This window comes from Sorex araneus, chromosome 3 (assembly GCF_027595985.1).
Source record: "Sorex araneus isolate mSorAra2 chromosome 3, mSorAra2.pri, whole genome shotgun sequence".
NCBI classification, from domain to species: domain Eukaryota; kingdom Metazoa; phylum Chordata; class Mammalia; order Eulipotyphla; family Soricidae; genus Sorex; species Sorex araneus.
In genome coordinates, this window is record NC_073304.1 from 225,661,915 (window position 1) to 225,677,646 (window position 15,732).

General features: G+C 56.6%; 1 protein-coding gene across 1 annotated transcript in view; it reads left to right on the plus strand.

The window, feature by feature from the left end:
- KCNH6 (potassium voltage-gated channel subfamily H member 6) overlaps window positions 1–13,234 on the plus strand; it is a 19,892-nt gene extending 6,658 nt beyond the window's left edge. Inside the window, 9 exon segments of the mRNA XM_055133824.1 lie at window positions 640–1,065; window positions 2,778–3,177; window positions 5,669–5,868; window positions 5,970–6,222; window positions 8,867–9,060; window positions 10,730–10,814; window positions 11,195–11,363; window positions 11,952–12,123; window positions 12,520–13,234. Coding sequence (XP_054989799.1) covers window positions 640–1,065; window positions 2,778–3,177; window positions 5,669–5,868; window positions 5,970–6,222; window positions 8,867–9,060; window positions 10,730–10,814; window positions 11,195–11,363; window positions 11,952–12,123; window positions 12,520–12,792 — 2,172 coding nt within the window. The 3' untranslated portion in view covers window positions 12,793–13,234.
- The last annotated feature ends 2,498 nt before the right edge of the window (window positions 13,235–15,732 follow it).

A 15,732-nucleotide genomic window follows, 5' to 3' on the forward strand; every position in this document is an offset into this window, starting at 1 on the left:
GGGGGCTGCATATAGAAAAGCCTCTGGTTCCTGGTTGGTTCCGAGTGACTGTTCAGTTGCTGCACATTGATTGTTGCAAAACTCTTTGTGAACCCCAGGTTCATGGGGCCACCCAGTTTAAGAAGCTAGGCATGGGCCAGAGAGAGAGTAAAAGGTTCAAGTAATTCAGCATGTAACTGCGGCCATGACCCAGGGTCAAATTCTGGCTGTAAATCTGGGGGCTGCATATAGTCCCCAGAACACCATCAGGAGGGACCCCTGAGCACAGAGCCAAGAGGAAGCCCTGAGCCCAGAGCCCAGAGTGGCCCCTGAGCCCAGAGCCCAGAGTGGTCCCTGAGCACAGAGCCAGGAGTGGCCCCTGAGCACAGAGCCAGGAGTGATCCCTGAGCTGCCAGCGATACCTGCCCCCCTCTTCCCCCCCAAAAATAGAAGCGAGGCACCAGGGGACAGAGCTGTGCCCCTCCTCCCTATACCCCACCCCCTCTCTGTTCTTCCAACATATTTGTCCTCTACAAACTTGCCTCCTCGTCCCTGTATCCTATCCTGGCCTCCCCTCCCGTGACTCCGGTTCCAGGCCTCCCTGCTCCCATCTCATCCTCGCCTCCCTCCCCACCTCTGACCATGCCACACCCCCGCCAGGTCCTGTCCCTGGGCGCAGACGTGCTGCCCGAGTACAAGCTGCAGACGCCACGGCTGCACCGCGGGACGCTGCTGCACTACAGCCCCTTCAAGGCCGTGTGGGACTGGCTCATCCTGCTGCTGGTCATCTACACGGCCATCTTCACGCCCTACTCGGCCGCCTTCCTGCTTAGTGACCAGGACGAGTCCCGGCGCGGGGCCTGCGGCTACACCTGCAGCCCCCTCACCGTGGTGGACCTCATTGTGGACATCATGTTTGTGGTGGACATCATCATCAACTTCCGCACCACCTACGTCAACGCCAACGACGAGGTGGTGAGCCACCCCCGCCGTATCGCCGTGCACTACTTCAAGGGCTGGTTCCTCATCGACATGGTGGCCGCCATCCCCTTCGACCTGCTCATCTTCCGCACGGGCTCAGATGAGGTGAGCACACCCCGCCCTGGGTGCGAGAGTCCCTGACTTGGGCACCTTTGCCAAGGCAAGTGGAGGATAGTACAGGGCTAAGATGCTTGCCTTGCATATGGCCGACTCAGGTTCAATCCCTGGTACACCATAGGGTCCACCAAGCATCACCAGGAGTGATCCCTGAGCACAGAGCCAGGAGTAAACCCTGAACACAGCCCAGTGTGGCCCCCAGTTATCCCTAAAAACAAAGAAAAGGGCATCTGGGGTCTCCCCTCTACCCCTTGTCTGGGAACAGGCTCTAATCAGAGTCTGTCTCCCGATGGCCATTGATTGGCCCACAGTTCTGTCCCTCTGAGATGGACATGCCTGTAGACCCTCCTTGCCCTTGGGTGACTTTCAACCCCGATGAGCTAGAAAGGGAATCAGCAGGTACAGCACTTACATGTGGTCAACCTGGATTCAATCCACAGCATCCCATATGGTCCCCCGAGCCTGCCAGAAGTGATCCCTGAGCATAGAGCCAGGGGTAAGCCATACAGCTGGGTGTGACCAAAAAAGAAATGAAATTAAAAGAAGGAAGGAGGAAGGAAGGAAGGAAGGAAGGAAGGAAGGAAGGAAGGAAGGAAGGAAGGAAGGAAGGAAGGGAGGGAGGGAGGGGGGAGGGAAGGAAGGAAGGAAGGAAGGAAGGAAGGAAGGAAGGAAGGAAGGAAGGAAGGAAGGAAGGAAGGAAGGAAGGAAGGAAGGAAGGGAGGGAGGGAGGAAGGGAGGGAGGGAGGGAAGGAAGGAGAAAAGAAAGAGCGAAAGAAAGAGAAAGAGAGAGGGAGAGGGAAGAACCAGTACCGCCTGATCCTCTGCTCCCACAGCCCCTCCACTGGGCTACCCCACCCCCACAGGTGACTGGGTCTATTTCCTTCCATCCGCCTCTCAGAGCTCTTAGCCCCACTGTGTCCTGTTACCCCTCGCCTGGGGATCAGCATTCCATTCGAATCAGCTCTGACGTCTGGGTTCCAGCCACTGCACCCCCAACCCCACAGCTGTCCAACAGGGCTCCTCATGCTCCCACGGCCACGCCCTTCCAGCAAACTCATCTCTGAGCCCCCTCCCGACCCCTGCCCCTGCCTGTCCCAGGCTCCACCACCCTTAAGTCCCCAGAGTGAATTTCTGGTCATACCTTGGGCTGCGCCCTGGGATTTTTTTTTTTTTTTTTTGCAGAGGCTCCCCGAAGGCTTGGGATCAAAAAGCTCTTTAGGGACCCCTGGAGCTCCAAGAGCAGCCCCTGCCCTCCTTCCGGGCTCCTGTCTCCCACCTGGGCGGTCTGCCACTCTGCTGTCCGTCACTTCACTCCCGCCTTTGTGCCTGCTGCTCCCTCTGCCGGGATGCCCTCTCCCCACCTTCCCCGCTGCCTGGAGATGCAGCCTGGCTCCTCAGGCCTCCCCTCCTCTAACTGCAGACTCGACCTCCCCTTCCTCCCTGTTCCCTCCAGGGCTTCTGCCTGGCCACCATCACACTGCTGGAGCTTTAGGCAAGAGGGTTTTAAGGTTCCGCAGTGCCCCAGCTCTAGTGCTCGAGAACTGGATCAGAGCAGCCGGGTCTTTTGAGTGTTTGTTGAATGACTGTGTGACCATATGTACCAGTGGGCCAGATGCGATCCTGCATTTGCACTCACTCTTTCAAGGCCTGACACGCACCTCGCCCTTTCCCCGCCTGTGTCTTGCTCCCCGCCCCTGCAGACCACCACCCTGATCGGGCTGCTGAAGACGGCAAGGCTGCTGCGGCTGGTGCGCGTGGCGCGGAAGCTGGACCGCTACTCGGAGTATGGGGCGGCCGTACTCTTCCTGCTCATGTGCACCTTCGCGCTCATCGCCCACTGGCTGGCCTGCATCTGGTACGCCATCGGCAACGTGGAGCGCCCCTACCTGGAGCCCAAGATTGGCTGGCTGGACAGCCTGGGCACGCAGCTGGGCAAGCACTACAACAGCAGCGACCCGGCCTCGGGCCCCTCGGTGCAGGACAAGTACGTCACGGCGCTCTACTTCACCTTCAGCAGCCTCACCAGCGTGGGCTTCGGCAACGTCTCCCCCAACACCAACTCCGAGAAGGTCTTCTCCATCTGCGTCATGCTCATCGGCTGTGAGTGCCCCTGGCGTCTCTCCTAGGGCTGGCTCTGTGGGCAGCACAGTAGGGCTGCCGGGAGGGGTCCCCCATCCACTGGGTATGGCCACAGGATGCGATGTCCCTGTTCATTCCTGCCTCTGCGCCAGGCACCGGGACCCAAGCTCAATTGCTCACTTTAGCCCTGGGTAAAAGACATTTATGAAGAAATTTTAAATGTCGGGGCTGGAGCAATAGCACAGCAGTTAGGGTGGCTTGCCTTGCACGCGGCCAGCACGGGTTCGAATCCCAGCAGCCCATATGGCTCCTGAGCACTGCCAGGGGTAATTCCTGAGTGCAGAGCCAGGAGTAACCCCTGTGCATTGCGGGATATGACCCAAAAAGAAAAAAAAAATAAAATGTTTACTGGAGAGATAGGGCAAGGGGTGAAGGTGCTTGACTCATACACAACCCACCCCAGTTGGACCCCCGGCTACCACCTAGGATCCCAGAGGCCCCCCCAGGAGTGATTCTTGAGCTCAGAGAAAGGAGTAAGCTCTAGGCACAGTTGAGTGTGGCCACAACATTTTAAAGAAGAAATGAAAGGGGCTGGAGCAATAGCACAGAGGGTAGGGTGTTTGCCTTGCACGCAACGACCTGGGTTCGATTCCCAGAATCCTATATGGTCCCCCAAGCACTGCCAGGAGAAATTCCTGAGTGCTTGAGCCAGGAGTAATCTCTGTGCATCGCTGGGTGTGATCCAAAAAGCAAAAAAGAAGAAGAAGAAATAAGAAAGAGTGGCCAGAGTAATAGTACAGTGGGTAGGATGTCTGCCTTGCACATAGCTGACCAGTGTTCTATTCCTGGTATCCCATATGGTCCCTTGAGCATCACCAGGAGTAATTCCTGAGTGAATAGCCAGGAGTAACCCCTGAGCATCGCCAAGTGTGACCCAAAAAAAAAGCCAAAAGCCAAGAAAAAGGAAGGAAGGAAGGAAGGAAGGAAGGAAGGAAGGAAGGAAGGAAGGAAGGAAGGAAGGAAGGAAGGAAGGAAAGGAAGGAAGAAAGAAAGGAAGAAAGAAAGAAAGAAAGAAAGAAAGAAAGAAAGAAAGAAAGAAAGAAAGAAAGAAAGAAAGAAAGAAAGAAAGAAAGAAAGAGGGGCTGGAGGGACAGCACAGTGGGTAGGGCATTGGCCTTGCACACGGCCAACCCAGGGTTCAATTTCCAGCATCCCATATGGTATCCTGAGCAGAGCCAGGAGTAACTCCTGAGCGTTTCAGGGTATGACCCCAGAAAGAAAAAAGAAAGAAAGACAGAAAGAAAGAAAGAAAGAAAGAAAGAAAGAAAGAAAGAAAGAAAGAAAGAAAGAAAGAAAGAAAGAAAAAGAAAGGAAGAAAGAGAAAGAGAGATAGAAAGAATTTTAAGATGTGGATTGGGGTGATAAGTCAAAGAGCTGGAGCATATACTTGACACATGGGAGCCTGAGATTTTTATCCCCAGCACCACGTGGGCACCAAGGACAGCTGGGAGTGTCCCTGGTCACTGTGTTGAACATTAGACAGAACCCAGTGCTCTGCCTGGTACAGTGGCACCAGCCAAGGCCCATGCTCTGTTCCCATGAAGGCCGTGCTGTGATCCCAGCTTACAGGCCAAGAAACGGAAGGTCCCCATTGCCAGAAGCTCTACGGAGACCCAGTTCCTGCCTCCAAGACACCGGGGCTAGGAACATGAGAGGCAGTGTGGAATTTTACACGTAGATTAAGTTGTCATGTTCAAAGTATTTAGAGATGTGAAAGCCCAGAAAAACAAAAACAACCAGAAGAGAGGAAGGGGGGGAACCGAGTTTTCCCTTCGTTATACCCTTACAACTTGAAAGAGAAAACAAAAGTGAGCTTAAAAAAGTGCATTGCCCTAGTTCTTTCTTTTTTAATTCTCTCTAGTAGTTTGGTTGAGGGGTGGGGGTGGGTGGGAGAGATGCCAGAGAGGGACAAAGCAGTGCATAGAGGGCCTTTGTCCTCCAGGTGCCCAGGTCAGACCTGATGTTTGCTCTGGAGAGGGCTCTGGGCACAGGGAGTGTGCAGGCGTGTGTTTGTGAGTGTGCATGTATGTGTACGCATGTGTGTCTGTGTGCACGCATATGTGTGCATGTATGTATTTCTGTGTGTGTTTGTGTGTGCCTGAGTGTGCATTCATGCCTGTATGTACATGCATGTGTGTGTGCATGCATGTGTATGTGCATGCATGTGTGTATCAGTGTGTGTGCGTGTGTTTGTGTGTGCATGCATGCCTGTGTGTATGTATGTGCATGTGTGTGTGCATGCATGTGTGTGCATGCATGTGTGTATCTTTGTGTGCGCGTGTGTATTTCTGTGAGTGTGCGTGTGTGTTTGTGTGTGCCTGAGTGTGCATGCATGCCTGTGTGTATGTACGTGCGCGTGTGTGCGTGCGTGGGCTGTGCGTGCGTGGGCGGGGCTGTGAAGAGGCGCTCACTGCCCACGACAACCCCTTCCCACACACCCCCTCCCCCGCAGCGCTCATGTACGCCAGCATCTTCGGCAACGTGTCGGCCATCATCCAGCGGCTGTACTCGGGCACGGCGCGCTACCACACGCAGATGCTGCGCGTGCGGGAGTTCATCCGCTTCCACCAGATCCCCAACCCGCTGCGCCAGCGCCTGGAGGAGTATTTCCAGCACGCCTGGTCCTACACCAACGGCATCGACATGAACGCGGTGAGCCCCGTCGCCCGGCGCGTGCACCACGGGGAGGCCGGGGTCCCACGGGTCCCGGGCGCGCCCGCAGCCCCCGCTCCCCGCTCCCCCGCTCCCCGCAGGTGCTCAAGGGCTTCCCCGAGTGCCTGCAGGCCGACATCTGCCTGCACCTGCACCGCGCGCCGCTGCAGCACTGCCCCGCCTTCCGCGGCGCCAGCAAGGGCTGCCTGCGCGCGCTCGCCGTCAAGTTCAAGACCACGCACGCGCCGCCCGGGGACACGCTGGTGCACCTCGGCGACGTGCTGTCCACGCTCTACTTCATCTCCCGCGGCTCCATCGAGATCCTGCGCGACGACGTGGTGGTGGCCATCCTGGGTAAGCGGGCCCGACGGCCGCTGTCCTCCCGGGAGCCTGGCGCCTCTGCGGCGCTGACCCAGCATTGGGCCTTCCAGGGGGGAACCCGACTCAACCCGCAACTGAGTCCTTAAAAACCCGAGCCTGGCCGGCTCCGGGAGCCCATGCTCCCGAAAGGGAAATCGAGGCTCAGAGAGGGCGAGCTGGTCAGCGCTACCCGGGGTTCCTTAGCCAGGCCAGATCCTTGCCAACTTCCTGTCTTAGGAAGCCCCAGGTGACAGTCAGCGTTTGCTTTGATTGGAGCGGGCAGGGCCTCCCCAGTCTAGCCCCTGCCTCTGAGGGACCACCAAATGCTTCATCTCCCGCATCTTCCTGCAGGAAGGGTTAGGGTTCCGGCCCTGGCCAGGGGCAGTTCTGGGACACTCACAACCTCTGCCGCCTCTCAGATCTGGGGTCCCCCTCGCACCCTTGCCTCCCAGAGCCATACGGGTCTCTTCTCAACTCTCATCTTCCTTGACTCCCCACCCCCACCCTCCTTGAGCCCCTGAGCCCCACCTCAGACCTGCTGTACCCCCAGGATCTCCTCCTGCCCCTCCAAAGAGCCCCCCAGGGCTACCCCCACACACACTCCTTCCTCTGACCTGCTTGGTGGATGGTCACCAGGTGAGCTGCTCTCTGGGCCAGCTCCTTGGCCCCATGGTCTCACCTCCACACTGGGCACACGAACCCCAGGGCTTTGTGCTCATTTCCTTAGACCCAAATATTCTGCGTCTCTCTGAGGATGACCAGAGCCAGGCCACAGGCTCTCAGCCTGAATCCATCCTCTTCCCTCAACGCTGAGCCTCTGGGATCCCCATTCCTGTGACCAGACCTGGGAGTCAGCCAGGGCAGCCGCATCCTCCCTTCCTGCCCCACCCTCCCCTCCCAGGCAGACGCAAGGCCCTGTTTTCTCCTTAGTTCCACCCTTGTTTAGTTCCACCCTTGTTTAGTTCCACCCTTGTCCCACACCCGTCTCCTGGTCCTTGCCCGGGTCCCGCCTGGACACCCCCATGTCCTATCTCTCCCCTTTTGCCTGAAATTCACATCTGTCCACACTTTCTCTGCTCCAAATCCTTCCATGGTCCCCCTGGGTCCCTGGACCACATAACTCCCTGTGCATGGCGTGGTCTTCCCAGTTTGACCGCCAAATCCCTGCCCCCTCCACCTTACTTCAAACTCCAGCCCCACGAGACACAGTTCTCTGACCCCCCCGCCCCCTGCCCCCACTTTGTGTCCTTGCTCACTGTCACTCTGCCTGGCAGCCCCTCAAGGCTGGCTCCCAGCCTTCCCAGGCACATGCCATCCACGTGGAAGGGCTAATAATGATCATTAATATTTTAGATACTGGTCTAATCTAAGTTTCCATCAGAGACCTGAAATCCTCTTTTTGTCCCGAAGGGAAATGAACTTTCAATCATAATCCTTTATCCCTAGCCTGTTGCCCAAATGACAAACTGCTGGGATCCAGCTGTCGCCCTGGAGAGTCCCTTCTCTCCCTGTGCCTCAGTCCCCTTCTTGGTGAAGAGTTTTGATCCTGGCCTCTATCCGTCATGGCGTCTGTAGCAGCCATGAGCACCCCTGTGTGGCTTCCCGAGTTGGGGGGCTGGGCATCCTTCAGGAAAGGGTGTCAGAGTGCCATCAGGGCCGCGGGGACAGGCTCCGGCTCCCACCCTGCAGTGCTGTCCCCAGGCTGGCCCTCTGCCCGGTGCCCCTACTCCTGAGGGTGCAGCCTCCCTCCACACTCACTCCCTCTGGGACCCCCTGCTCATCTGGGGGAATGAGCCTCTCCCTCCTCTGGCCCCCCCCCCCAAGTCTTGGTTCTTCCCATCTCCAAGACTCACCCTTGGTGGCTTGTGTGCCCATTTCTGGGGGTTAGGAGAGAATTGGTGGGTTTCTGTTTACACCTGGTGGCCTACACCCCCTGAACACGTGGACGCCCACATGGAGAAGTCCCTGTCTCTGCCTCCTGGGAACCGTGCTCCTGTCCTGGATTCCCTGTGCTCGGATAGCAGCAGGGCAGGCTGAGAAGGGGGCCTCCTACTGTCCCCTAGCAGTGGGGACAATGGAAGCTGATAGAGTGGGTACAGAGAGGGATGGAGATGGTAGGCCGGACCCTCATGGAGGGAGGGTCTGGGAAAGGGCACCCTCCTCACCCCTGCTCACCCCTGCTTACCCCTTCTTAGCACCTCCTCATCTCCTCCTCACCCTTCTCACCTCTCCACACCCCTCCTCACCTTCTCATTCTACTCCCCCCTCGCCCCTCTTCCTTCCCTTTACCCTTTTCACCCCTCCTCCTCTTCACCCTTCTCACCCCTTCTCCCCAGTCTACCCACTCTTCACACCTCCTCACTCCCTCCCCCTCCGTACCCTCCCCTCCCCTGCTCATCTCTCCCCCCTCCTCCCGCCTTCCCCTCCTCCTCATTTTCCTCCCCCTCCTCCTCCCTTCTCACCCCTAGCCAGCACATTTAGCTTTGCCCAGAGCTTACTCCTAAGCAGCAAGCCCTGGCAGGAGCCCTGAGGTGGGTGAGGTTGCGGGTGGGGGAGATCACAGTTAACGGGCTCTCAGGGGGCTGTTCGGACGTGAGCTTGGGGCCAGGCCTTGACGAGTGGCCCTCTCTGCCGGCAGGAAAGAATGACATCTTTGGGGAGCCCGTTAGCCTCCATGCCCGGCCCGGCAAGTCTAGTGCTGACGTGCGGGCTCTGACCTACTGCGACCTGCACAAGATCCAGCGGGCGGACCTGCTGGAGGTGCTGGACATGTACCCCACCTTTGCGGACAGCTTCTGGAGGAAGCTGGAGGTCACCTTCAACCTGCGGGACGTGAGTCTGGGCTGGGTGGGCCAGGGTGGGGGCGCCCTCTGGTCCTGGTGACAGTACTGCCCAGGCTTGGCTTCTCAGGCCAGGGGACCCTTTTAACCACTTCCCCTTCTTTTTCTTTTATTTTGGGGGTGATGGTGGTGTTCAGTGCTTACTCCTGGCTCTGAGCTCAGGGATCACTCCTGGCTAGGCTTGGGGGACTGTATGGGATGTCAGCGATTGAACTTGGGTCAACTGTGTGCCAGGCAAGCGCCCTACCTGCTGTACTATCTGTCCAGCCCCATGACCGCCTCCCCTTCTTCCAACCACATCCTGTGCCCTCACGGCCAGCCTAACGCTCTGTGTGCTGATCAAGCACCAACTCTGTGCCAAGTGCCAGCTCCTTTGACCCGAGCTCATGCAGTCTGCAAGCCCTGAATGGTTTTATTAGCCCCATTCACCAGATGAGGAGACTGAGGGTTAAAGAGGGTGAGCGGGTGGTCAGGGTCACACAGCCACACAGCCAAGAGCACAAGTGGCAACGAAGATTCAAGTCTGTGAGGCTCCCTAGTGCAGGCTTTTCCCGCCACGTCACGCTGTGCGGAGAGAACAAGCGTGCTGCCGTCCAAGGGGTGCGGGGTGTCAGACTCCAGGGGTATGAAGCAGTGATTGCACTGTCTCTCCTCACAAGCAAACTTTTCCAGGGAGGTTATGGAAGAATAAAGACTCACGCAGTGAAATAACCAAAGATGTCTCAAGGCGAGTGCAGGAGAGATCAAACTTCTGTGAGCTCAGGCTGACCAGGGAGTGGGACAGCTGACCGGAAGTGGCTTTGGCCAGTGGGTAGAAGGTACCTGACAGGGAGAAACAGTGCCTTCTTTTTTTTTTTTTTTTTTTTTTTGGCTTTTTGGGTCACTCCTGACAATGCTCAGTGGTTACTCCTGGCTCTGCACTCAGGAGTCACTCCTGGCCGTGCTCAGGGTACCATACAGGATTCTGGGGAATTGAACCTGAGTCTGCTTTGCACAGGGCAAATGCCCTCCCCACTGAACTATCACTTCAGCCCCAACAGGTGCCTTCTGGCCTGAGTCCCTAGCATGGAGCCAGCCCCATCTCAGTGGAAGGGCCCTGCTGCTATGAACGCCATGCTTCCTCTGAAATGGGGGGGGGCTTGCTAGGATGGCCCTCCCCATCCTTGCCTCGGCTGTCTTCCCTCTGCCCTTTTCTGCCCTTCTGACCTGGTATATCCAGGAGACGCCTGACACAGCCTTGCCTGGAGGGCCCGAGTGCTCATGGCTTGATACCATGGCAGGAGGGAGGTGTCTCCATGGACAGGGCATCTGCAGTTCCCAGGCACCCCCAAGCCCCAGTGTCGGGAGGCTAGGCAAACAGTACGGGTGTGAGGGCCTTCCCGCATGGATTTGGGGCTCCGCTCCTTCCGTGTTCACGGTAAGCACCTCCACTAGCCTGTGTCCGTGAGCAAGTACCAAGATGTTCAGGAAATGTGAAAGCCCCCACCCCCACCTCCCCCAAACTGTGCTGCTCAAGGCAGCATCTCCCCAAGCTCTGGGGTCTTCATGTTTCCACGCACGTGTGTTCATCCGCCCAACCAGGCACGCGAGCATATGCAAGGGTAGCTTGGCCCGCCCCCACCTGTGTTGTCCCCGTTACCTGGCGCTTTTGTTCCCACAAGGCAGGCGGGGGTCTCCAGTCATCCCCCCGACAGGCTCCAGGTGGCCGGGACCCCCAAGGCTTGTTCCTCAGTGACAACCAGCCAGGTGAGCAAAGCCAGCCCCTGCCCAAACTCCTGCCCCTTCCCAGGCCCTTCTCATCCACTGCCCGTGGGAGAGGGCCCCCGCCCTCTCCCGCCATCCCTCCCATACTCTCCCAGCCCAAGCAAGGTGCCCCCACAGGCTGGGATACAAGCCAGCCCCTTTGGGCTTTCGCAGCGGGGCACCCAGGGATCTGCCGGGCTGCAGCACCCCGGAAGCCCCCCGTGAGCTAGCCCACCCCAAGTCCTGGCCTGGCCCTGTGGAAGCTTGGGTCTGGGTGGCAGGACCTCATGCTCCAGAGCCTCCGGGAGGGGATCCCCACCCTCCCGTGGCAGGTGGCGGGGGGGGGGGTGCCCAGCCGGCCGGGGCTTCACTTTCTCCCTCAGGGCCGGCTCCTTCCCTGAGCCTCTCAGATGGATCCGACCTCTGGCCTGAGTTGCTGCAACAAGTCCCCTCAGGGTCGAGACACAGCCCCCCCAACCTGCGGGGAGACCCGGACAGCTGGCGTCAGGACCTGGGCTCCAGGCTCGAGCAGCTCCAGACGCAGATGAGCAGGTGGGTGCCTCGGCGCTCAGCTGCGGAGGCCCACCCACCGGCTAGGCACGGGTGCCCCCTCCTGGTGGGCCGGCACACGGCTGGAAGCTCAGGAGGGCAGAGGGCAGTGGGGCCTCCTCTAAGTCCCCCACAGTGCCCCAGGTCAGCCGCGTGAGGCCCTGCAGAGGGGAGGAGCATGGTCATGTGCAGAGCCCCTAGAAAGGGGGTGTACCCTGCAGGGGGGCTGCCGTGGCAAGGTGAGCCAGGTGCCATATAGCCTGGGCTCCCCAGCCTGACCCTTCACCCCCCGGCCCCCACCCCGGCTCATCAGAGTCCCCAGGCCTGTGTTCTGTTGAGGACCGAGTGTGATGGGCACACTCACTGCTGTGTCACGGGCGGAGGCTGGTGATGGGGAAATCGCCTCAAGTGGCCGCAGGCTTCGCCCCCCCCCCCAAAAAAAAAAACCTCAGGCTACAAACCTGAGAGCTTTCCTCAGGAACAGAACTGCCCTTGCCAAGCCTGAGTCTGATCTTGACCCCGCCCCTGACCCTGACCTGGACCCGCCCCAGCAGCCCTGATGAGGGGGTTCCATGCCATCCTGTCCAACAGGCTGGAATCCCGCATGTCCTCAGACCTCAGCCTGGTCCTGCAGCTCCTTCAGCAGCCCTTGCCCCACGGCCACGGCGACCCTGTGCCGGGCACCCCCGCTCCCAATGCCCAGGCCTTATGTCCTTCCAGTCCAGGCCCCTGGGGGCCGGCGGGCAGTCTGCCCCACACACAGGTGAGAGGGGGAGGGGATTCCTGGGGCGCATCTCCAAGCACCCTCAATTTTCTGGGGGAAGAGAAGGAGGAGAGAGAAAGGGAGAGGATCAAAGGGAAAGAGGGGGGAGAAGGAGGGAGGGAGAGAGAGGAGGAAGATGGATAGACAAGGGGGGAGGGGGGAAGAGGAAGAGAGAGCAAGAGAGAGGGGGAAGGGGAAAGGGGGAGAGGGAGGGCTTGATGGTGTGGGCATCTCGGACGGGGGCTGCCTGGACAGTGGTGGCCACTGCAGGTTGTGGCCAGTGCCCACAGCTGCGACAAGGGCAGCCACAGGACAGTTAGTATTCCTGAAGTCAGAGGTCCTGGGGTGGCGGGGGGCTCCCCACACTGCCTGCCCCCCTCTCTTTTGCCTTCCCAGGCCTCACACTGTGGGGACTTGGACGAGTGTGGGCTGGAGAGCAGAAAGAAGCCTCACCTGGCCGTGGCGATGAACAGAACTCTGACGTTATCCCCGGAACACCAGTGGCCCGAGGGGCCCCCGTTCCCGCTGGCCTCATCGCTGCCTGCCCTGGAGGGACAGGGACTTGTCTGTGGCCCCCGCTTTCCCTCTGTCCCTGAACACCTCAGCTCTGTCCCCAAGCAGCTGGATTTCCAGAGACATGGCTCGGACCCTGGAGTTGCAGGGAGCTAGAGCCAGGGGACCACCAACATAAAAGCTCCTTGGGGGATAAAGATGGGTGAGGTGAGAAATACAGATTTGGGAGAGGCGGATAGCCACCAACATGGGTCTCTGAAAAGTCTTCTAGAATAGCTGCCAATGGCTGGGGGCTGGAGACCGGCGGTGGGGGCGGTGAAGAAAGGAGAAGGCCTTTCTGGTCCATGGAGGCCTTGCTCAGGTCCATGAGCTCATCTTCAGGTCAGGATTTACCCACCACCTCCAACCCGGCCCCCTGGGGCGCAACTTCTTAGGAGCTGCCAGCTGCAGGAGATGGTAGAAACCCTCTGTAAGATGCACAGCAGGGCCCAGAGCTTCCAGCATGTCCCCCTCTGCACCCCTAACGATTATGGGCTAAACTCTGAGACACTGGCAGGCAGCGGAGTATCTCACGCTAATAAAGTCTGTGCAGCTCTGACTTTGGGCCAGGTGGGGAATTTCTGACTCCTAGAGCCGTGATCCGCTCAACCCCCTTCACTAGGAACTGTAGTGGGGAGGGGAAAGGGGGTGGTCACAGGGTTCTGCCTGGCTGTGGAGGGAGTCAGTGAGGCGCCAACTTGGGGGTCACCAGGATTCAAGGTTGACACGATTCTCTGCAGATAACGGTCATCAGAGTTCCCTCCAGAACCCTGGGAGTAGGGTCAGTGTCCCTGGGCCAGAAATGTGGGATCAGAAGCAGGGGGAGACTGTGGCACTCAACCAAACATTTAAGGGACTCTGGGGGCCTCACTGTTCTTGACTGGGGACAGGTTACAGGAGTGTGAAAATGCATGTGCATTTTCTGTGATTAAACGACACTTTGATTTAAGCTCGGAAGGGGCTGCGGATGTGGCTAAATCATGGAGCACTTGCCAAGCATGAGTGGAGTCCCCAGGACCATCCATTCCCAAAGTGTTAAACACAGAAAGACTCTCACCCAGGCAGCACAGGCAAAAGAGGACACACTTTCTTCCCAGGGAGTCTGCTTTGAGAACAATGCAGCCTCACTGAAATGGGGTGTCATCCCAAAAAGCACTGGATTCCTTTAAGAATTATGACAGCTGGGAATGTGGCTTAGCACACACATTAAAAGTGCATGCACATATACACATAGACACATATACTTTGCTCCTTTCTCACACACACACACATGTTTAAGTTGGTATTTGATAGTTTAGTTTTGTTTTTGAGCCACACCCACCAGCACACACCCCTTTAATCCATCTCTCGGCCTCTATCTCATTAGGTTTAGTACTCATAAACTCAAGTGTAAATCATTAAAAAATATGTAGTGCCAGTGTGTTTGTAAAACGGACACTTGATCAAACTACTGTATTTGGATTCATTTTTATTCAAATAATGATTTGAGAGTCAATATCACTTATTTTGAAAATCCAAGAACAAGCTCTTCTTTCACGTGATTGCTTTTTCTCCTCCCATAATTCTATTCTGTCCTACTTACAGTTTTAATCCCATGAGTAACCTGTTTCCATGTTTTAAAGTCTATAACTGAGGGTTTTGTCACATCTGTTGGTAAGAGCTATGTGTATAAATGGAAATTTAAAAATTATTATTTTGTAACCTTACTAAACTCTAAAGGGTTACACTTGGTATAGGTTGGTTCAAAACAGCATATATTCAATTAAAATTAAACTTTCATTAAAAATAACTTCTTCAGGGGCTGGAGCGATAGCACAGCGGGTAGGATATTTGCCTTGCACACAGCCGACCCGGGGTTGATTCCCAGCATCCCATACGGTCCCCCAAGCACCACCAGGAGTGATTCCTGAGTGCAGAGCCAGGAGTAACCCCTGAGCATCGTCAGGTGTGACCCAAAAAGAAAAAAAAAACTTCAAAGGACTGTTTTCCCCTTAACTAGTTTATGGATGTGGATTTTTAAAAGTTAAAGTAAGACAAAGTTTTGTACTTTTCTTTCCTTTTTCCTAACTTATGCACAATGTGCCCATATAAGAGGGTTAAATAGACTTTTCCATGAAAAAATTTCACTTTAATTTTTTTTGTTGTTTAATTACCTGTCAACAATCATTTATTTTAAAAACTGTGCTTAATATCATCATCTAAAGCCCAAATATAATAAATTGATACAATCCTTCGATTTTGAATTCGTTGAAAGCAAATAATTGGGAACCACTAAAGTTAGCGATGTTACCCTAGGTTCTGACCTTTTCCTCCATTCCAACCTCCTAACACGAACACATTAGGTTAGCATTTTCCTTGCACCTGCAGCAGATCAGAGGTGGGTGGGATCCACCATCAGAGCCAAGCTGGCGGGGTTGTTGTCGAAGACCAACTAGAATTGGAGCATTTTGGCATTTCTACAACGGACAGCAAACTGTGGGAAGGCCTGACTAAAGCTGGCCCCGCCCCGCCCTCCCCCCTATGCCTCTGGGGCAGACACCTGAGGCGCTATGGGAACACCTGAGGCCTTTGAGGACACCAGAACTCTGGCATAAAAAGGGGCATTGGCCAGAAAAACACAAGCCAGTTACCACAGCCAAGAGGCTTAGAATTGCGAAATGCTTCAGGGCCTCTGCCAAGCAAAATGTGCTTCTCACCCCCCTGCCTCCCCCGCCCCTTTGGGCCACACCCAGCAGTGCTCAGGGCTTTCTCCAGCCTCTGTGTTTAGGAATCATTCCTGGAGGGGCTCACGGAGGACCTTCTGGTGCAAGCATCTAGACCGGATCGGCCACGTTCAAGGATAGCGCCTAAACCCCGAGCCTCTCTCTCGGCCCCTAGGATCTACATTTTAATTGACAGCGTGTGCAAAGCCTCTGATAATAAAGGCTGCAGAAGGGAAGTCAGAGCAGGTCGCAAAAAAAAAAAAAAAATGGTTACACAATGAGAGACTTGGCCTAGAACTTGCAGGCCAGCCGTCCTACCCCCGCCCCCACGCCCAATTCACCCGCACTGCGCCGT